General features: G+C 46.0%; 1 protein-coding gene across 1 annotated transcript in view; it reads right to left on the bottom strand.

The window, feature by feature from the left end:
• LOC119964288 (protocadherin Fat 4-like) overlaps positions 1 to 22,681 on the bottom strand; it is a 93,003-nt gene extending 70,322 nt beyond the window's left edge. The window contains exons 1-2 of the mRNA XM_038793564.1: positions 20,065 to 22,681; positions 19,241 to 19,320 (exon numbers count right to left, since the gene is read on the bottom strand). Coding sequence (XP_038649492.1) covers positions 19,241 to 19,320; positions 20,065 to 22,467 — 2,483 coding nt within the window. The 5' untranslated portion in view covers positions 22,468 to 22,681. The remainder of the gene's footprint in view (positions 1 to 19,240; positions 19,321 to 20,064) is intronic.
• Positions 22,682 to 22,978: the final 297 nt, after the last annotated feature.

The following is a 22,978-nucleotide window of genomic DNA, read 5'->3' as shown; positions in this document are numbered from 1 at the left end:
GCCTGCGCACCCGTTTCCGACCCTGGCTAGTCCGACACCCCGAACATGGCCTCCCGGGGGCCCGGGTCCAGTATCCCATGCACCACTTTAGAAATTACCCTAAAAAACCCCTTCCAGCAATCCTCTAGCTTTGGACAGGACCAAAACATATGAACGTGATTAGCGCCCCCCACATCCGCAACGTTCACACACATCTTCTACTCCTTCAAAGAATCGGTTCATCCTTGCCCTCGTGAAGTGTGCTCTGCATACCTCCTTCAGCTGTATCAGCCCCAACCTCGCGCAAAAGGTGGAGGCATTCACTCTCCGGAGCACCTCACACCAGAACACCTCCTCGATATCCTCATCCAACTCTTCTTCCCACTTTGCTTTGATCCCTTCCAGTGGTGCCTTCTCCTCTTCCAAAAGGCTCCGTAAACCGCTGACACTACCCCCTTCTCCAGTCCCCCTGTCATCCGCACCTCCTCCAGCAATGTGGAGGCCGGCTCCACTGGGAAGCCCTGCATCTCCTTTCTTGCTAAATCCCGAAGCTGCATGTATCTAAACATTTCCCCGTGCTCCAGCCCATACTTTGCTTCCAGCTACTTAAGTCCTTCAAATTGACATCTACAAAATAAATATTTTAGTGTCTTAATCCCCTTCTCCTCCCATTTAAGAAAAATTTCCATCCCACCTCCCTGGCTCAAATCTGTGGTTCCCCCGAATCGGCATTTCCCTTGACCCTGTCTCCAACCCGAAGTGTTGGCTAAACTGCCACCAAATTCTCAATGAAGCTATTATTACAGGACTCCGTGAGTACTTCCCTGGGGCTATCGGGAGCAGTGCTGATGCTAGTCCTTTCAATCCCGACCCCCTGCACAACCTCTACTCCATTCTGACTGACTGGGAATCAACCCCTCTAACCCAGCTCCGCACCTTCTCCACATTCGCCGCCCAGTAGTAGTACATCAGGTTCGGAAAACCCAAACCCCCTGCCTGCCTTCCCATCTGTAGCAGTACCTTTCTAACTCTGGCCATCTTCCTTCCCCATATGAACGAGGTAATCATTCCCTCAATCTCTCTGAAAAAAGCCTTTGGCAGGAAAATCGGCAGGCATTGAAATATAAACAGAAATCGCGACAACACGTTCATTTTAACCGCCTGTACCCAACCTGCCAGTGACAGAGGGAGACCATGCCACCTTGCCGAATCAGCTTTCACTCTCCCCACCAAACTAGAAATGTTGCACCTGTGGAGACGCCCCCCCCCCCCAACGTACTCCCGGACAACCTGCAACCCTAGGTACCGAAAATGAGTCCTTGACCTACGGAATGGCAGCCCCCACCCCACCCCTGCTCCCACCCCCGGCCGAGACATCACAAAATACTCACTGTTGTCTCGAGTTAGTTTATACCCCTAGAAAGACCCAAAAACTCGATGCAGTTCCAATATTCCCCCTATCCGCACACTCAGTTCCGGCACGTATCTCAGCAAGTCATCAGCATATAAGGACACCATATGCTCTATCACCCCCCCCCCCCCCCCCCCCACTATTCCTTTCCATACTTCCGAACTTCTTAATGCGATGGCCAATGGCTCAATCGTGAGTGCAAACAGCAGGGGGGACAGAGGATATCCCTGCCTAGTCCCACGGTGGAGAGAAAAGTATTTCGAGCTGATGTTGTTTGTGCGGGCACTCGCCCTCGGCTCCTTATATAATAGCTTTACCCAGTTCACAAATCTTGGTCCAATCCCAAACTGCTCCAGAACTGTCATCGCGTTCCCCAATTTTACCCGGTCAAACCACTGTGCTACCGTGCCGCCCAATAATAATATTCAATAATATCAGCCCTAATTTCCTTTGTGAGCAATAGTTGAGCCACTTTTCCAGTTTTATTTTTGCGCCAGACAGGAATGAACAATTCTTGTAATTCATGCACACGTTCTTTAAAAATGGACCATCGACTAACCACCGTTTACCCCTTTGGTAAGACTCTCCAATGTATCCTACCTCATACCCGAATATATCCCTTTATTTAGATTTAGGATGCTTGTTCCGGATTCGACTTCCTTAATGAATAATTCCACTGTACGGCACGGAGGCACAACTGCCTCCAGGGTTCCCGGTTCAATTCCGGTCTCAGGTGACTGTCTGTCTGACGTTTGTACTTTCTCACAATGTATGTGTGGGTTTCCTCCGGGTGCTACGGTTTCTTCCCATAGTCCAAAGATATGCAGGTGAGGTGGATTGGCCATGCTAAATTACCCCTTAATGTCAAGTGGGGTTACTCGGTTCGGGGGATAGAATTTATAGTGCAGAAGGAGGCGATTCGCCCCATTGGGTCGGCACAGGGCCCCTCGAGGTGGGACAGGTACAAACAGGAAGGATTGCCTGTGGAGAGGTCCCGGACCAAAAGCGTTTTGGGGGTGTTTGCTGTTTGCTGGTATTGTCGGGGACTTTGGAAACCTTTTAGGAACTTGAGAAGGGAGACAGACGACGGGGTAGCAAGGATGGAAGCTGAAGACAGAAATGTAAGAAACAAAAATGAAACACAGAAACAACAGAGGCGTAAAGTAAATGGGTCCAGAATGAAAAATAAAACTAAAATAGCTCAAAGTTTTTAAGAAAGACGCCTTTGTGTCGCAGCATAACATTCGCAGTAAGGTAAATTAAGTAAGCGCATATGAATATAAACTGTTCTACAGTTGCAATTACAGAGACGTGCCTGCAAAGTTATGAATATTTTGAACTTAAATCCCAGGGTATTCAAGATTTATTAGTTGCTCGCACCTGTCCCACCTAGGGGTGGTGGTGGTGGTGGGGGGGGGGGGGGGGGGGGAGCTGGTCGGTGTCGTAGTGCTGCTGTCGCTGGAGTAGTAACCCAGAGACGCAGGATAATGATCTGTGACCCGGGTTCGAATTTAAACACAACATTTCTAGAATTAGCAGTCTAATGATGGCCGTGAATCGATTGTCGTTAACAACCCATTTGGTTCATGACTGTGCTTTCGGGATGGAAAACTGCCTTAATCAAATACCTCTGTGATTCCAGACCCACATCAATATGGTTGACTCTTACATGCTGAGCAAGCCACTCAGTTGTACGCAACCAGTGCAAAACAGGAAAAAGGAATGAAACCGGATGGACCGCCTGGCATCGATGCAGGCATTCGAACCGACGACAAATCCAGCCCTATCGAACCTACAAAGTCCTCCTTACTTTAAAAAAAATGTTTTAAATTGATTTTCATCTTTTTATGTTACGTGGTCCAGCAATCAATGAAAGGGAAATGCTTTCATATTTACTGAGATCGTTCTGAGAGGCGAGCAGGGACACATCAAACAGAACGCAAAAAAATCTATTTATATATTCAAACGAGGAACGTAATTATATTTAAACGTTTCTCGTTCTGCCCTGATTGGGCTCTCGATGGTTGGCCCTGGCGGACACGCTGGTGTTCTCCCTCTTTTCACTCGTGTCCTCTGACCCGTCCTCCGTGACAATTTCACCTGTAACCTGTGGTCGCCCTGGGGTATTTTTGTGGTTCCCCACTTCACATCACGATCCCGCTCCCTCCCCTGCCCCTTCCCCTTCCTTTCCTCTCTTCACATTTCCTCTGCGTTTTGGGTCTCGCCCCCCCCCCTCCCATTCCTGCTCTATTGGTTGTTGTCTACAAACGCGCATTGAAACAAGTTGGTGAATGTTTTCCACGTCTTGTGGAAGCCCTCTCGGACACACGGATGGTGAATTTTATTTTCTTCAGCTTGAGGAATTCCGACAGGTCGGGCAGCAAATCTGCAGCTTTGGGTGTCGATCGCCAGCTGAACAGGATTCTTTGGCGGGCGATTATGCAGGCAATGGCGAGGGAGTCGGCACTCCTCCTCATGCTTAGTGCTTCAATCCAATGTCAACCCCCGAACATCTTTGCCAAGTACGTCCTCCCATTTTTCTCTTTTCTCACCTGGGGGAGCGGGCCTCTTCCAACAATCATCCATACAGGTCCTCGCAGTCCCATCCCCCATGTCACCCGCGGTCAACAGTTCCTCCCATAGATAATGTCTCGGCGTCCATGGCACCGTAGTTGTTTCCCTATGGAGGAAGTTTTTGACTTGTAGGTACCTCAATTTGTTCACTTTGGTCAGCTGGGATCTTTCCGTCTGTTCCTCCAGAGTCTCTAGTTAGTTGTATGTGTGCATGTCGCTAACTGTCAGTGCCCCTCGTCCTGTCTCCATCATTTAAAGGTAGGATCCATTGTTGCTGGCGTGAAGCTATGGTTGTTACAGGGTTGAGCATTTTGGTCAGGCCGAAGTGTTGCCTCAGGTAGTACCACGTTCAGAGCGCGGTTACTGCCACTGGGATTTCTTTGAGTGTTTGGTTGGTGTGGATGGGGAGCTGTCGTGACTAGGGCCTGGAGGGACGTCCCCTGACAGCAAACCGCCTCCATCTTCAACCATTTTGATCCTGGTTCCTTCCCCCATCCCCTTATTCTTTATAAATAAAAACATATCACTGCAGATACATGAATCTGAAACCAAGGAGCAAATGCTGGAAAATCTAAGCAGGTCTGGCAGCATTTGTAGGGAGAGAAAAGAGCTAACGATTCGAGTCCAGATAATCCTTTGTCAAAGCTTTGGACTCGAAACATAAAGATGCATGGCATTAAGGGTAAAGTGGTAGCATGGATAGAGGATTGGTTAATTAATAGAAAGCAAAGAGTTGGGATACATGGGTGTTTCTCTGGTTGGCAATCAGTAGCTAGTGGTGTCCCTCAGGGATCGGTGCTGGGCCCACAATTGTTCACAATTTACATAGATGATTTGGAGTTGGGGACCAAGGGCAATGTGTCCAAGTTTGCAGATGACACTAAGATGAGTGGTAAAGCGAAAAGTGCAGAGGATACTGGAAGTCTGCAGAGGGATTTGGATAGGTTAAGTGAATGGGCTAGGGTCTGGCAGATGGAATACAATGTTGACAAACGTGAGGTTATCCATTTTGGTAGGAATAACAGCAAACGGGATTATTATTTAAACGATAAAATATTAAAGCATGCCGCTGTTCAGAGAGACTTGGGTGTGCTAGTGCATGAGTCACAGAAGGTTCGCTTACAAGTGCAACAGGTGATTAAGAAGGCAAATGGAATTTTGTCCTTCATTGCTAGAGGGATGGAGTTTAAGACTGGGGAGGTTATGTTGCAATTGTATAAGGTGTTAGTGCGGCCACACCTGGAGTATTGTGTTCAGTTTTAGTCTCCTTACTTGAGAAAGGACGTACTGGCGCTGGAGGGTGTGCAGAGGAGATTCACTAGGTTAATCCCAGAGCTGAAGGGGTTGGATTATGAGGAGAGGTTGAGTAGACTGGGACTGTACTCGTTGGAATTTATAAGGATGAGGGGGGATCTTATAGAAACATTTGAAATTATGAAGGGAATAGATAGGATAGATGCGGGCAGGTTGTTTCCACTGGCGGGTGAAAGCAGAACTAGGGGACATAGCCTCAAAATAAGGGGAAGTAGATTTAGGACTGAGTTTAGGAGGAACTTCTTCACCCAAAGGGTTGTGAATCTATGGAATTCCTTGCCCAGTGAAGCAATTGAGGAGCCTTCATTACATGTTTTTAAGGTAAAGATAGATAGTTTTTTGAAGAATAAAGGGATTAAGGGTTATGGTGTTCGGGCCGGAAAGTGGAACTGAGTCCACAAAAGATCAGCCATGATCTAATTGAATGGTGGAGCAGGCTCGAGGGGCCAGATGGCCTACTCCTGCTCCTAGTACTTATGTTCTTATGTTCTTATGAAACGTTAGCTATTTCTCTCCCGACAGATGCTGCCCGATCTTCTGAGATTTTCCAGCATTTTCTCTGTGCTCCCATTCTTTCTGCTGTGGCCGCTCATGGAAAAACTGCAGGTTTGATAGGGCCAAGTCTCCCATGCTTCATTTGCTGTGTAGGACCCTTTTTTGGACCTTTGAAATGCTACCCCCCACCCCCTCCTCCCTCCGCGCGCACACACACACACACACACGCACATATATAAACGTCATGATTAGTTGATCTTCTGTGCTGGGAAAGGCCTTGGAGATGTAGATCGGTAGGGATTTGAAAAGGAAGAGGAACCTGGGCATAACATTCACCTTGATCGTCTGCCCCCTCCCTGCCAGAGAAAGTGGAAGTCCCACCTCTGCAGGTCCTTTTTTACTTCCTCCACCAGACTCGTCAGGGTCCATTTTTGAATCTGTGTCCAGTCGTTGTCAATTTGAATCCCCATGTAGCGGAATTTGTTTTGGGCGTGTTTGAACGGTAATGCCAGAATCTCTGTCCCTCTCCCTTGTTGGTTCATCTGGAAGGTTTGAATTTGCTCAAGTTTTGTTTGTAGCCCAAGAAGGCTCCATTGCAAGGACAAACAGCAACGGGGACAGCCGGCATCCCTGCATTGAGCCTCTGTACACCTGGAAGTATTCAAAGCTGGTTCTGTCAGTCCACATGCTCGACATGGGAAACTTTTACAGACGTTTCACATAAATGTGAGTATGATCCAAGCCCGAACCGCTCCAGTACCTCTGTGAGACACTTCCACTCGACTCTGTCGATGGCCTTTTCTTGGTCCAGTGAGACAATCAATTCTGGTGTTCACGTTCAACAGGGGCTTGTGTTCGACTTCCGGGGACTGCCCTTGGCAAAACCCGTTTGGTCCTCTGCGACCACCTCTGGTATGCAGTTCTCCAGCCTCCAGCCAGGAATCTTGCTAGAGTTTTCACATCTACATTGAGCAGAGAGATGTGTCCGCAGGACTTTCATTCAGACGGATCTTTGCCTTTCTTGGGTATCAGGGATATTGAGGCTTTGTAAGAGTGTTGGTGGCACGTATCCCCTTACTAGTGAGTTTGTGAATATCACCCGTAAGTGGGGGGCGAGTGCTGGCTCGAATGTTTTATAGGGGTCTGCTGGCAATCAATCTGGATCCAGCGTCTTCCCCGCCTGCATAGAGCTGATACTCTCCATGACTTCCCCCAGTTCTAATGATGCCTTCAAGACCTCACCTCCTATCTTCCTCCACAACTGGCAATTCCAGTACGTCGAGGAACTGCTCGATCCTCGAGTCCACACGAGGGACTCACACATGTATAGACGCCAGTAGAAAGCCTCGAATGTTTCGTTGACTTTTTCCGGTTCGGCTACCAGTCTGCCATTTTTATCCAAAGCTGCACTACTTAGCTCGTGGCTGCTGCTATCTTGGCTGGTGAGCCAGCAGGCAGTTGGCATTCTCTCCATGTTCATAGAAGGACCGCATGTATGGTGGAGTTGGTGCTCTAGTTTCAATGTGGAGAGCAAAGTTTAGCTCACTGGGCTAAATCGCTGGCTTTTAAAGCAGACCAAGCAGGCCAGCAGCACGGATCGATTCCAGTACCAGCCTCCCCGGACAGGCGCCGGAATGTGGCGACTAGGGGCTTTTCACAGTAACTTCATTGAAGCCTACTCGTGACAATTAGCGATTTTCATTTTCATTTTTTCATTTCAAGTCAAAGACCATTTGAAGCTTTTCCCTCTTGGACAGAAGCTCCACAATCGGGGCCCCTAAATACGACCAGTCTACCTACAGTATGGAGTCGACCAGTCATTGCCCAGCTGCCCTTTCTTCCTCTCTATGAGTACTTTGCAAGAAATGATCTCTCCTCCGATCACTGCTTTCAGTGCCTCCCAAGATATGAAAGGTGAGATCTTCCCGTTTTGGTTATTGGTGATGTACCCACCTATGGTCTGTGATATTACTTCGCAAAATGACTTATCGGCGAGGAGGAACGTATCCAACCCCCATGGGCAGGTAAGGCCCGACCTGTCTCAAACCTCACACACATGTGGTGATGATCAAGGGCGAAGATCACAATTGCAGAGTATTCCATTCTTCCTACGCCAGGAAGCAACGATTTCCCCAATGATTAGTCAGTGTGTGAATTTGTCGGGGTTTCGTTATGAATTCTGTCTCGTCCAAGTTAGGAGTGTATACGTTAACAAGGTCCACTGGTTCTCCTTCCGGGACTCTGCCGTCCATGACGTAACAACCCCAGGATCCATAACCGTGCTCGTCGCTGTAATCACTTTCCTCTTACAGAGCAATATGGTCAAATTCTTGCTCTTGTCCCGTAGAATGAATGGTACGTCTGTCTCAGCCAGCCCTTTCTTACACGGATTCGGTCCTACTTCCTTCCGTGTGTTTCTTATTGGAAGATTATGTCAGCGTTAATACTTTTCCATGGGCGAAGACTCTGGATCTTTTCACTGGGCTGTTAAGTTCCCTGAATTTCTCGGTGACTATTCCAATGGGGGGGGGGGGGGGGGTTGGTTTCGGTACCCAACTTTCTGCGGATAAACCATACTAACCTTGTGGATGCGGCCCTGCACTCTGGGGTTTTCCTTTGTTCGCGGGTCATCCAAGATGGCCGTAGGCACCGTACACCCCCCATGAGTCCGAGCACTAAGCTCCGTGGTATCACGTTGTTCAGGGGCCACGCAAAATGGCTGTCAACTATGTGTACGGCCATGTGGGTGATCCCTTGCACTCCGGGGCTTCATTTTGATTGGGGGCCCTCCAATGTGGCTGTTCACGGTGCCTTTGTGTTCCTCGTTGCCATTTGTGATCCATCGTAGCCAGCTTAGAGCCCTAACCTCCTTCATAGAATCATAGTTCAAAGAATCATTGATCATAGAATCATAGAATCCCTACAGTGCAGAAGGAGGCCATTCGACCTATCGAATTTGCACCGTCCCTGGCAAGTGAACTCAACGCAGACCCACACCACCACCCTATCCTATAACCCCACCTAACCCTTTTGACAGTAAGGGGCAATCTAACATGGTCAATCTATCTAACCTGCACAACTTTGAACTACGGTAGCAAACTAGAGCACCTGGAGGAAACCCACGCAGACAGGGGGAGAACATGCAAACTCCACATAAACCGTCACCCGAGGCTGGAATTTTACCCTCTTCCCCGGGGCTGTGAGGCGGCAGTGCTTGTGGCTTGTTTTTTCCTCCACCGATCTCCCCCTCTTTGACCCCTTTAGCTCAAGTGTTGTCATCTTCCCCATTTCCCATCCTCACCCCTCTTACTGCGTTGGTTGTGTTCACCGCCCACCCGCCGCGTCACCAGGCACACTCTCCCCGACAGGAGCTGCGCCACGGACCACCAATCTCTCATACCTCCTGATACTATGTTTCACGCTACTGTGGTGGCCCCACTCCTGTGGTCGGCCTAAACCTCCCTTCAATGGCCACATGTCTGTCCCGTTCCTCTTCTTCGCCCTTCGAAGCAGCCTATTGCCCTCTACTCCTGCTTTATGAACTTTAGCTTTCAGGATCAAACCGAGGTGAAGCAGTCCTCCACAAATAGTGTTTCACTGTCCCAATCTGACAGAGTGTCCACTTAATTGCTGGCTCTGATGCGGCCTTCCCAGCCCATGTTTATGGACGAATTCGTCCCCGTCTACAGGTCTCATGAAGTAGTGTTCTCAATCCTGGAAGGTGATCCAGAGCTTAGCTGTGTCCAGCATTCCGAATGTCACCCTATTTTTGTAAAGGGCTGCTTTGGTTCAGATGAATTCCGCCCAGCGCTTGGCCAGGTCTGCTCCAATGACCTGATTAATCCTGATTTGATGTCCCTCCAAGTTGCTGGACCTGTGTGACGGCCCAGTTCAGGATTCTTTCCCAGTCTTGGTACAGGTGAAATATTATAATTATGTCCCTTGGTTGTCCCCCGCCGATAGGCTTTGACCTGTGGGCACTGACTGTTTCTGGAGGATTGGAGAACCTTCCCCTTCCCACCAGGTTTTCCATCATCTGGGCCATATATTCGGTGGGGTTCCTTCCCACTGTTCCCTCCGGTAGGATCACTACTCGTAGGTTCTGGTGCAGCGATTGGTACTCCTGATCTTCAACCTTGCCCCTTAGCATTCCTTGAGTTGCCACCAACCTTGCAATCTCGGTTTCCAGTGCAGCACTCCTGTCGCTCTTGTCCATTGAGGCCTTTTCCAACCCTCTTGACTTCTACATGAATGCCTGCATGGTGAGCAGTGCCGCTGCTACTGCCAACTTAACCAATTCCCTCACATCGATTTTAATGGCCACCTTCAGTTCCTGGAGTTCCTCCGTAAGGAATTCCCTCCATCCGTTGGCCGGGAGGGGAAGAACGGTGTGTGGCCTGGTGATCGCTCTCGGTTGGGTGTGGCCGGAGTTCCATCTCCTCGCGTGATTTCTACCTCCTCGTTTTACTTCTCCAGGATTTTGTTCCAATTCCTTCTTTCCGTCCACTGGAGCTGCTGCTGCTTGGCATTACTCGTCTTACTGTTGTTGGACGAGGGTGAGCCGATTTTAACTGGCTATTTTGAATTTAAAGTGCCTAAATCCAGTTCCTCAGGAGAAGCGCCACAATTAGTGCGCTCGCTCAGCACATACCCGTCACCGGAAGTCCAAGATCCACCTTACTAACATCTGGGAGCTTGTGCAACGTTGGGAAAGTTGTCTCAAACTAGTCATGCAGCAGACTGACGTCGTGATATTCACAGAATAATAATTTACAATGTCCCAGACACCACTATCACTATTCCTGTATATGTTCTGCAAGACAGATCTAGCAGAGGTGGAGGCACCGTGGTATGCAGTCGGGATGCAGTAGTCCTGGGAGTCCTAAACATCGACTCAAGACCCCGTGAAGTCTCATGGCTTTGGGATAAACATGGGCAAGGAAGCCTCCTTTGGATTACCTCGGGCCAGCCAGCATCAGCTGATGAATTAGTAGTCCTCCATGTTGAACACTACTTGGAGGAAACACTGAGGGTGACAAGGGGGCAGAATATACTCTGGGTGGGGGACTTCAATGTTCATCATCAAGAGTGGGTGGGCAGTACCACCAAAGAACGATCTGGTCCTGCCCTAAAGGACACAGCAGGTGGTGAGAGAACCAAAAAGAGGGAAAAGCATACTTGACGTCATCCTAATCAATCTGCTTGCTGTAGATGCATCTGTCCATTACAACATCTGTAAAAGCGACCACTGCGCAGTCCTTGTCAAGACAAAGTCACTTTGTTACATTGATGATCCCCTCTACCTTACTGAGTGACACTATCATGGTTTAGCACACTGGGCTAACTCGCTGGCTTTTAAATAAGTCCAAGGCAGGCCAGCAGCACGATTCAATTCCCGTACCAGGCTACCCAAATAGGCGATGGAATGTGGCGACTAGGGGCTTTTCACTGTAACTTCACTGAAGCCTACTCGTGATAATAACCGATTTTCCTTTCAGTGGCTGGGTTAGCACAGGGCTAAATCGCTGTCTTTAAAATGCAGACCACGGCAGGCCAGCAGCACGGTTCAATTCCCATATCAGCCTCCCCAAACAGGTGCCGGAATGTGGCGACTCGGGGCTTTTAACAGTAACTTAATTTGAAGCCTACTTGTGACAATAAGCAAATTTCTTTCTTTCTTTCCTTGTTTTCTATCACCGTGCTAAATTGGATAGGCTTCAAACAGACGTAGCAACTCAAGACTGGTCATCTGTGAGGCGCTATGGGTCATTCGGAGCAGTAAACTTCCACTCAGCCTCGCTGCAACTTCATGGTCTGGCATATCCTCCACTCTACTATCACCACCATGTCAAGGGATCAACCCTGGTTCAATGAAGCGTGCAGGAGAGCATGCCAGGAGCAACACCAGCACACCGAAAATGTGAAAACGATCTGCTAGTCTACAACATAGCATTACTTGTTTGGAAACAGCATAAGCATCAGCTAATAGATTGCGCTAAGTGATTCTATAACAAACGCACCAAATCTCAGATCTGCAGTCCTGCCAATTCCAATCATGAATGGTGGTAGAAAATTCAGCAAATCATCGGAGGAGGAGGCTCCACAACTATCCTCCTTCTCAATGATGGAGGAGCCCAGCACATTTGTGCAAAAGGCAAGGCTGACACATTAGCAACAATCTTCAGCCAGAAGTGGCAAGTGGACGATCCATCTTGGTCTCCCCCGTAGGTCCCCAGCATCACCGTTATCAGGCGTCAGCCCATACTATTTACTCCACGTGATATCAATAAACAACTGAAGGCACTGGATACTGCAAAGTGTATGAGCCCTACCAATATTTATATAATCACAGTGGAGACTTGTGCGTAAGACCTTGAGTCACCTCTAGCCAAGTTGTCCCAGTGCAATGTTAACAGTGGCATCTGCCCGGCAATGTGGAACATTGTTCAGGTCTGGTCTGTGCACAGGAAAGAGTAAACAGCAATCCCTGTCAAGTACTGCCCGAACAGTCTGCTCTCTATCACCAGAAAAGCAATTGAAGGAATCATCAACAGTGCTATCAAGTGGCATTTACTCAGCAGTACACTGCTCATGGACGCTCAGTTTAGGTTCCACCAGGGTCACTGAGCTCTTGAACTGATTAAAGCCTTAGTTCAAACATGGACAAAAGAGCTGAATGCCAGAGGTGAGGTGAAAGTGAATGCCTTTGACAGCAAGGCATCATTTGACTGAGCAAGGCATCAAGGAGCCTGAGCAAAATTGGAGTGAGTGAGAATCAGGAGGAAAAACTTCCACTGGTTGGAGTCATACTTGGCAGAAAGGGATATGGTTGTGGCGGTTGGAGTCCAATCAGCCCAGCTTCAGGACCTCACTGCAGGGGTTCCTCAGACATTCCATCCCTCCACCACTGCAGCCATAAGTACCGTCTACAAGATGCACTGCTGGAACTGGCCAAGCTTCCTTCGGCAGTACCTACCAAACCCACGACCTCAACCACCTGGAAGGACAGGAGTGGTGGTTGCCTAGGAACCCCACCACCTGGAGGTTCCCCTCCAAGTTACTCACCACCCACACTTGGAAATATATCGCTGTTCCATCACTGTCGCTGGTCAAAGTCCTGGAATACCCTCCCTCATAGCACTGTGGGTGTAGCTACACTTTAAGTACTGCAGCGGTTCAAGAAGGCAACTCACCAGCACCTCCTGAAGAGAAAATAGGAATAGGAATAAATTAGGAGAGCTAAGAGAGGGCATGAAAAATCTTTGGCGGGTAGGATCAAGGAAAACCCCAAGGCCTTTTACACATACGTGAGAAATATGAGAATGACTAGAGTGAGAGTAGGTCCGATTAAGGACAGTAGCGGGAGATTGTGTATTGAGTCTGAAGAGATAGGAGAGGTCTTGAACAAGTATTTTTCTTCAGTATTTACAAATGAGAGGGGCCATATTGTTGGAGAGGATAGCGTGAAGCAGACTGATAAGCTTGAGGAGATACTTGTCAGGAAGGAAGATGTGTTGCGCGTTTTGAAAAACTTGAGGATAGACAAGTCCCCCGGGCCTGACGGGATATATCCAAGGATTCTATGGGAAGCAAGAAATGAAATTGCAGAGCCGTTGGCAATGATCTTTTCGTCCTCGCTGTCAACAGGGGTGGTACCAGAGGATTGGAGAGTGGCGAATGTCGTGCCCCTGTTCAAAAAAGGGAATAGGGATAACCCTGGGAATTACAGGCCAGTTAGTCTTACTTCGGTGGTAGGCAAAGTAATGGAAAGGGTACTGAGGGATAGGATTTCTGAGCATCTGGAAAGGCATTGCTTGATTAGGGATAGTCAGCACGGATTTGTGAGGGGTAGGTCTTGCCTTACAAGTCTTATTGAATTCTTTGAAGAGGTGACCAAGCATGTGGATGAAGGTAAAGCAGTGGATGTAGTGTACATGGATTTTAGTAAGGCATTTGATAAGGTTCCCCATGGTAGGCTTATGCAGAAAGTAAGGAGGCATGGGATAGTGGGAAATTTGGCCAGTTGGATAACAAACTGGCTAACCGATAGAAGACAGAGAGTTGTGGTGGATGGCAAATATTCAGCCTGGAGCCCAGTTATCAGTGGCGTACCGCAGGGATCAGTTCTGGGTCCTCTGCTGTTTGTGATTTTCATTAACGACTTGGATGAGGGAGTTGAAGGGTGGGTCAGTAAATTTGCAGATGATACGAAGATTGGTGGAGTTGTGGATAGTGAGGAGGGCTGTTGTCGGCTTCAAAGAGACATAGATAGAATGCAGAGCTGGGCTGAGAAGTGGCAGATGGAGTTTAACCCTGACAAGTGTGAGGTTGTCCATTTTGGAAGGACAAATCTGAATGCGGAATACAGGGTTAATGGTAGGGTTCTTGGCAATGTGGAGGAGCAGAGAGATCTTGGGGTCTATGTTCATTGTTCTTTGAAAGTTGCCACTCAAGTGGATAGAGCTGTGAAGAAGGCCTATGGTGTGCTAGCGTTCATTAGCAGAGGGATTGAATTTAAGAGCCGTGAGGTGATGATGCAGCTGTACAAAACCTTGGTCAGGCCACATTTGGAGTACTGTGTGCAGTTCTGGTCACCTCATTTTAGGAAGGATGTGGAAGCTTTGGAAAAGGTGCAAAGGAGATTTACCAGGATGTTGCCTGGAATGGAGAGTAGGTCATACGAGGAAAGATTGAGGGTGCTGGGCCTTTTCTCATTGGAACGGAGAAGGATGAGGGGCGACTTGATAGAGGTTTATAAGATGATCAGGGGAATAGATAGAGTAGATAGTCAGAGACTTTTTCCCCGGGTGGAACACACCATTACAAGGGGACATAAATTTAAGATAAATGGTGGAAGATATAGAGGGGATGTCAGAGGTAGGTTCTTTACCCAGAGAGTAGTGGGGGCATGGAATGCACTGCCTGTGGTAGTAGTTGAGTCGGAAAATTTATGGACCTTCAAACGGCTATTGGATAGGTACTTGGATTAGGGTAGAATAAGGGAGTGTAGGTTAACGTCTTAAGGGCAGCACGGTAGCATTGTGGATAGCACAATTGCTTCACAGCTCCAGGGTCCCAAGTTCGATTTTGACATGGGTCACTGTCTGTGTGGAGTCTACACATCCTCCCCGTGACTGCGTGGGTTTCCTCCGGGTACTCCGGTTTCCTCCCACAGTCCAAAGATGTGCAGGTTGGGTGGATTGGCCATGACAAATTGTCCAAAATTCTATGATTAACCTAGGACAAAAGTTCGGCGCAACATCGTGGGCCGAAGGGCCTGTTCTGTGCTGTATTTCTCAAAAAAAAAAAAAAAAAAAAAGTTTAACCAGTGGCATCCACATCCCGTAAATTATTTTTTACAAAAACCTTCCCAGAACCGTTCCCAATCTCACAGGAATCTGAATCCCCCCCCCCCCTCTACAAAATGTCGAGGATATATGCTGTTATTTTACTCTCCGCACACCGCACTTGCAACAATCCTGAGATTTAATGCCCCTGACACCTCACCTTTCAATTAATATCCTAACTCCGTAAATTCTGCTTGTCGAACCTCAAAGCATATTCACCTATGGTGAACATGTGGTTGGTTCCGTAATATACCACGATCATTGCCTCTTCGCCCTCCCCCTTCAGAATGCCCCCAAGCTGCTGCTTGTTCCGGGCAGCAGGGAGGCAACACACCGCCCTGCCGTCTCTTTTATGGCCAGAGAATCGCATGTCTGTTCCATTTACTACTGAATCCACTCTCACCATCGCACATCTGATGGACATATGTATGTCATAAGGCGAAGCACTTTATTGAAAGAGAGTAAGGAATGAAAGTTAATTTGTGGGCGGCACGGCAGCACAGTAGTTAGCACTGTTGCTTCACAGCACCAGGTTCGTTTCCCGGCTTGAGTCACTGTCTGTGTCTGCACATTTACTCCGTGTCTGCGTGAGTTTCCTCCCACAAGTCCCGGAAGACGTGCTGTTCGGTAATTAGGACATTTTCAATTCTCCCTGTGTACCCGAACAGGCGCCGGGGTCTGGCAACGAGGGGATTTTCACAGTAACTTCATTGCAGTGTTAATGTAAGCTACATGTCACAATAATAAAGATTGTTCTTCAGCTAAAATTTTAACTGTCCATCTCCGCTTATTGAAAAAATGTTAGAATGTAAACGAGACAGAGGAGTAAATCCAGAAAACGTTAATGATAGCAGTCTTAGATTGTGGTCGTTTTCGTTCCTACGCTCTAACCTTTTTTTCAAAATCTGTGTATGTCTATTCTGACTTCAATCCACAATCTTTAAATATTTAGAATTTTAAAAAGCAATGGAAGAAACATTCGCATTTGTGTCAGAAAACATGTGCAGATATTTTGTAGAGCAGCCAGCCAAGATATATGTGCTTAGTGTTAAAAGCTTTCTGGGCAAAATGGGAATCTAAACGAATCTGGATACGATTTAGTAACACTAGCATTTCGTCGACAACTGTAGTATCTTGCAATTGGGAAGCGCGGTTGTGAAGGCCGTTTACTGGAACATCACACCAAATGAGTCCTTAGTTCTGCAGGCCGTGGCTGAGAGAGAAATAAGAAGGGACAGTGAACAATCAGAAAATATAAAGACCAATGGTGACATTGTTGACGACCTTTTTTGGACTCACCTCGGTTTCCTTTGCGGATGCGGGGGTACAGTGGAGACAACAACATCCAGTGACTACCTTTGAGGAATTGTGTACGAATTCAACCACGGATGGTGAAATTTGAATCGAACAAAAATCTGGAATTTAAATTCTAATGGCCCTGAAACCATGGGAGGACTTATTCTGTCGTTACCTGGTTTCACCGACATGTGACACAGGACCCATGCAACCGTAGCGTTTTATAGCACACAGAGAGGCCCTTCATCCCATCATGTATGTGCCGGCCATCAAGTGCCAATCCATTCTAATCACATTTTCTCGCACTTGGTCCGCAACTTTCTATTCTATAATGTTTCAAATATTCATATAAATGTTTATTAAATATTCCCGGGTCCCGCCTCCACCATCCTTTGAATCGGTGTAGTTGCAGATTCTCAGCACATTCTGGGTGAAAAGGTTTTTTCTCAACTCCCTCTCAAGTGTCCTGTCCATTAGGTTAAATCTTCGTTGCCTGGTTATTGGTTACTCAAATAAGTTTATTCTGATCTACCGTATCAATGTTGTTCATATCTTTGTACGCCTAAGTCAGGTCCCCACTCTGCCTTCCCTGCTCTACGGAGAACAACACAAACCTCACTTCACAGCTGATAAGCTGCAGCGCAGGAAACATCCTGATGAATCCCCTCTGAATCCTTTCTAGTCAAATCACATACTTCCTCGAGTGTGGCGACCAGACTGCGCACATTACTCCAGCTGCGGCTTCAGGCCCGTCTCATACATCTCCATCATAACATCCCTGCTTTCCATTGTTTACCTTGACCAATAAAGACAAGTATTCCAGATGCCTTCTTAGCCATCTTATCTACCTGTTCTGCTGCCTTGTACGACGTATGAATATCCACCCTCAGGTCACTCTGGTCCTCTGTGCCTCTGAGGGCCCGACCGTTCATTGTGTTTTAACATGTCTTCTTAGTCCTTCCAAAATGCATCATCTCACACTGTACAGGGTTAAATGCCATTTGCCACTGTTCTGACAATCTGACCAGCCCGCCAATATCGCCCTCTAATCTAATGCTTTCCTCCTCGCTAATTAGCTCCAATTTGTGTGTCATCACAAACATACTGATTGTACCAACCATATTTCCGTCTAAACCATTAGCGTACACAATGAAAAGCAAGGCATCGATCCCAGCGGTACCCAACTGGCCACATGCTTCCAATCACAAAACAACTTTTGGACAACATCCTCTGTCACCTGCTACTAAACCAATTTTAGGTCCATTTTGTCAAATCGCCCTGGATCCAATGGGCTCATACTGTCTTGATCAGTCTTCCATGCAATATGATTGACTCTTAACTGCCCCTCTGAAATGGTCGAGTGGGACATTCAGTTCAAGGGGCAATTAGAAATGAAAACTGAAATGAAAATTAGGGATGGATAACAAACGTTGGCCCAGCCAGCAGCGTCCACATCCCATGAACGAATAAAATAAATTGCAGTTTCCCTCAAACCCAGTATGATATGAAGGACCACAAAAATCCAAGGAATGGCACGAGAATAATTCCTGGTTTTAATGTGTTAATATCTTGCATCTGTTTATTATTTTCATTTAAAGTGGTAAGTTCTATATCTATTTATATATATAGATACAACTATATTCACAAATTATTTTCTGGTAATGAAAAACTCATACACCATTCTGTCTTATTAAATCACTATAAATAATTCATGCACGGATCAGCTTCACCACACTGTGCCCAGCTGCTGAAGAAGACCCGCCAAAGAAACAATAGTAGGTCATTAAATGCAGGCCTTTCTCGAAGATTCGAATGTGAAACAAGGAAAAAGTAAATACGCCTCGTGATTACTGTGATGTCCTGAACTGGCCTGACAGGTTTAGAGGTTACTTTCCTCAAAATGGAATCACCGAGCTATTTCATTTTTACTTGATGATACTCCTCTCCCACGAGATTGCATGCCCGACGACCTGAGGGAACAGTGGTGAGCCAATAATGCCTGGTAAGGTGATGACTGGACAGTAGTGGTTCAATGGAGCAGACAATCCTTTACTGCCCATGCTGGTACATGTTCCTGCTTGCAAAATGGTCATAAAAAAGGCTCAACACAATTAAAAATCATATTAAATTCCACATAATTGAAAGAGCTTGCGTGCATCCCGCTATATATAAAAAAAATGTTTGCAATCGATTTTCATATTTGCACCACGCAAGTAATAGATTGTTAGGCAACTGTATTTTTACTTGAGAGATAAATGTAATTCGAGTGTTCTATGTGTGCTGCTAATATTTAGAGTTGATGATTCGAAATTTGGTGACTCTCCACTATATGTTGTCGATGCTTCCATTATCCAAACGCGCATGAGTTGCTGTGCCTCTTTTCCATCAAACACATTCCAGAAGCTTCAAAATACGAATATTCTGATCGTCCATCGGGAGCCTACTTTGTTATCTCACGGTAAATTCTCGATATAACACTTTCAACATCACAGATGAAGATTTCCTTACATGTTTCCATTGCTCGCTTTGAGTTCAAGTTTCTATTACTAACGAAAGGAATTAATTGAGTCAGATTTATGGATGCATGCAAAGGATTCGAAAAAATGCCTTCAGCAAAAACGTCAGATCCAAAAGTTTGAAACTGGACGAGCCAATTAACAATAGCTATGACCAAAATAGGACTGAGTAGCTCGGGATCTGAAGATTCGATTGTGAAGCTTCCGGGTAGAGGTGGATTTGGGACTGAAGTTGAAGATCCTTCTTGCATACCATGGCTAAATAGATTGCATGGTTAAGTCTATTAAATAAAACATATTTTACTTACTCTGCCTTTCTCAACTGAAATTCTAATTTAACACGGTCTCCACTCCTTTTCCTGTATTTGTGAACATGACGAGCTATGCTCTAGGGAGAAAAACATCTATTGTCGTCAAGTTTGGATACATGACATTCCCTTCCAACGCTGATGTGCCATTGTAATATGTTTAAACTCGTTTTTTTCCAATTCCTCCTGAAATACATTTATACTTCCATGTAGTTTCTAAGCGACATCAGCTCTTTTCAGAGTTGAAAATAACATTCGCTGATTTGTGCAAGCTGAACTGATCAGAAATGTGTGTTCGGCTTTCTATTTGAAGTACTGACTTGACGAGACGGCCAGGATGCAGTTTGGCGAAAGGAAAACAAAAATAACGTTTCATTTGTTGAACATTTCGCTTCAATTTATCCTATACAACAAGAAGAAAAGCGATCAAGGAGTTAAACTGACAAAATTAAGGACCCTCTAATTAGTGAAAGAAGCAACGTGCTTCCAGAATTAGAATCTAAAAACTAAAATGTAAATGTAGAGTTTGAACAATAAAGTTTCGAACCGCCAGCAACTATAATTATAGGTAGTGGGGGATATGACGATTCCAAATGTTTGCGAATTTCGGTCAAGCAGAAATTACAACAAGTACCGAGCCAGGTATTTAGGTGCGATGAAGACAATCGAGATATTGACATAACTCAAACAAATATTTCGATTAATAGCCATACATATCCAAGAGAATGTTCATGCGCTGAAATAAATATTAATCATACTGCACAATACGTCAACTCCGCCACAACAGCAAATTATTATCAACTATCAAAAGTCAATATGTATCATTTCCTCACGCTACCGCCACGAACATTCAAATCATTCAGAGGTAAAGTTGCTTCGCATGGTTTTAGGAACAAAAAATCACTTTTCGATGATTCTGGAGTTAAACAGACAGTGTACTGATGCATGTCAGAAATGGGATGCGTTTGACGGGCGCCGGAATAATTTAGAAGTTCTTTGGGGAGAGCTCTCCGATTTAAAGCGTAATTCGAATTCCACCGAATGCAGCAACAAGAACTGGTGGAGGGGTAATAACTTAAATTCCGGTTCTGCTTGCACATCAGTACCAGCAGGAAAATGATTATTGCAAGAAATATGAAGGATGTTGAGCCAAACATGATGATTAAATAAGCATTCAGATCGGAAAATTGCTCAGGACTTCTGGGTTGGTGACTTCTTACTGAGGGCTTTTCAGTACCATTCCGTAAGATTGAAAAGAAGATTGTAGCTGTGCTGGAGAGACTCGGCTGCCCATTGTCCGTCACCTCGATTATCACTCGATGTATGGTGGAGTCATGCTCCCTAAAATATCTCGCCGCTGTGATTTCTCCAGAGAGTCGGCCCAGACTGAAGAGACTGGGATCAGTGGCCTCCAGAATTTGGAAGGAAAGCCGCATATTCTGTCCAGAATCCGCATCAGTTGCGATTACTTTGGTGATCAAATAGCCTGGGCTTATGGCATGATACATAATCTCCACGGCCGAGGAACTGTTCCAAGCTAAAGGTGAAGCAATAATTGGAGCATTGTCGTTTTGATCCAAGATAATAACATTCACAGTGGCAGTGCTGCTCAAGGGGGGAGATCCGGCATCTTGAGCTTGAACGATGATCTGGAAATTTTTCAGCAGTTCATAATCAAATGAAAGTAGTGTATTGATGTCCCCACTTGTCAAGTGAATCATAATATAAGGAGATGCCGATGTATATTTTATATTGTTTCCCAACATAAGGTAGGAAACCTCTCCATTCTGATCCAAATCTGGATCTGAAGCGATAACAGCAAAAATTGAAGCACCGGGTGAATTGTTCTCCATCACAAACACGTTATACGAGGATTGTGTAAATCTTGGAACATTATCATTTACATCAGAAACTGTCACCATTACAATGTTGCTTGTTGTAAGAGGTGGAGATCCTCTGTCCCGGGCCATGATTGATATATTGTAGAGCGGGGTCGTTTCCCGATCTAAATGACCACTTATAACCAATTTATAGTTATTCTTGAAAGAGGTCTGAACCTGAAATGGTATATCTATATCAATTTCACATTGAACCTGCCCATTTTCACTCGAGTCTGCATCCCTTACACTGATTGTAGCTATCATGGTCCCAGACTGCGCATCTTCCGGAACTGCACTGAATAATGACCTCACCTCAATCTCAGGGGCGTTGTCATTCAAGTCAATTAGACCAACCAGAACTTTTGCATGTCCTACCATTGGATAGGGACCTTTATCCACAGCTTCTACATCAAGTTCATAGATATATGATTCTTCAAAATCTAATAGGCCTTCAACTCTGATGTCTCCGGTTATGGGGTCCAATTTGAACAACTTACGAGCATTTTGGGAAACATGACTCGAGAAGGAATATGTTAGCTCAGCGTTTGTACCTTCATCCAAATCAACAGCATTTACTTTTATCACTAACGTACCTTCGCTCATGTTTTCTGCAACATTAGTCCGATATGTTTCATGATCAAATACAGGTGCGTTATCATTCGCGTCCATAATAGTTATAACGATTCGAGTTGCACCAGACATGTGTGGAATCCCGCCGTCAATTGCAGTCAGTACAAGGTTAAAGGCTGCCTGGTGTTCACGGTCCAACGGCTTTTCTAACAGCAACTCGACACTCTTAGTCCCATCTTTTCGTGTCTGAACTCTGAGGCCAAAGTGTTCGTTTGGGCTGATCTGGTAAGCGCTGATTGCATTTGTGCCGACGTCCGGATCGTGCGCGCTTTCGAGAGGCAAAAGCGTTCCTGGTGCAATTAGCTCAATAATCCCTGAAGCATATTCTTCCTTTGAAAAACTAGGTGCATTATCATTTATATCTAGTATTTCTACTGCAATGCGACGCATTTCTAAAGGATTATCGAGCGCTAACTGAAACGAAAGTGAACAGCTCTGGCTTTGTCTACAAAGTTGTTCTCTGTCGATTCTTTCAGTAACAAATAAAATCCCATTTTCGAGATTTACCTCTATGTATTGCTTCTTGCTGTCGGAGACCAGTCGGACATTGCGGCCTGACAATGCCTGAACATTTACGCTTAAATCCTCAGCGATATTGCCAACAAAGGCCCCATACTCCAGCTCCTCGGGAATCGAATAGCGAATTTGTCCAGAAACCAGGCCCAATACACAGAGCAGAAAAATTAAAGACGACCGGCTGTTGACTATATTCGCCATTGCTGTGGCAGAATTTTTCAATCACTAATAATAACTACTATTACCAAAATGGAAGAGACGACTTTCCATCTGAATGCTGCTGCTCAATTGGGAGAGGCAAATTCATTCTGCTTCTTATTTTCTGAATATGTTCGCTCCACATGAACGCAGGGAAGGTCTGACTCTCACCCTTCCAATCTGCACAGTGTATATCTGCGAGAGGCGGGATAGATCTGGAGAAGTATTTCAGCTCCTTATTGGTAGACAGCGACACAAAGTGTCCCAACCAATAACTGCAACATCTACTCTTAAAGCTACACAGCTTCAAAAGTATTTGTATTTTTAAGTGTGCAATGAAAATGTTCAGACAGGCGTCAATGTTATTAGGTCATTTTCTTCATGTATTTGTATCGGTTCCTACTTTATTTCAAAGTGAACTATGATGTATAATCAAAAGTATTGTAATTGCTTACAAAGGTCCATGATGGCAACATCCGTCGCGGGCACGATTCTTTCTGATGCGCTGCTCTGG

The sequence above is a fragment of the Scyliorhinus canicula genome, chromosome 4, assembly GCF_902713615.1.
Source record: "Scyliorhinus canicula chromosome 4, sScyCan1.1, whole genome shotgun sequence".
NCBI classification, from domain to species: Eukaryota; Metazoa; Chordata; class Chondrichthyes; order Carcharhiniformes; family Scyliorhinidae; genus Scyliorhinus; species Scyliorhinus canicula.
Note: the sequence above shows the minus strand (reverse complement) of the source record. Positions and strands in the feature narration are given on the sequence as shown.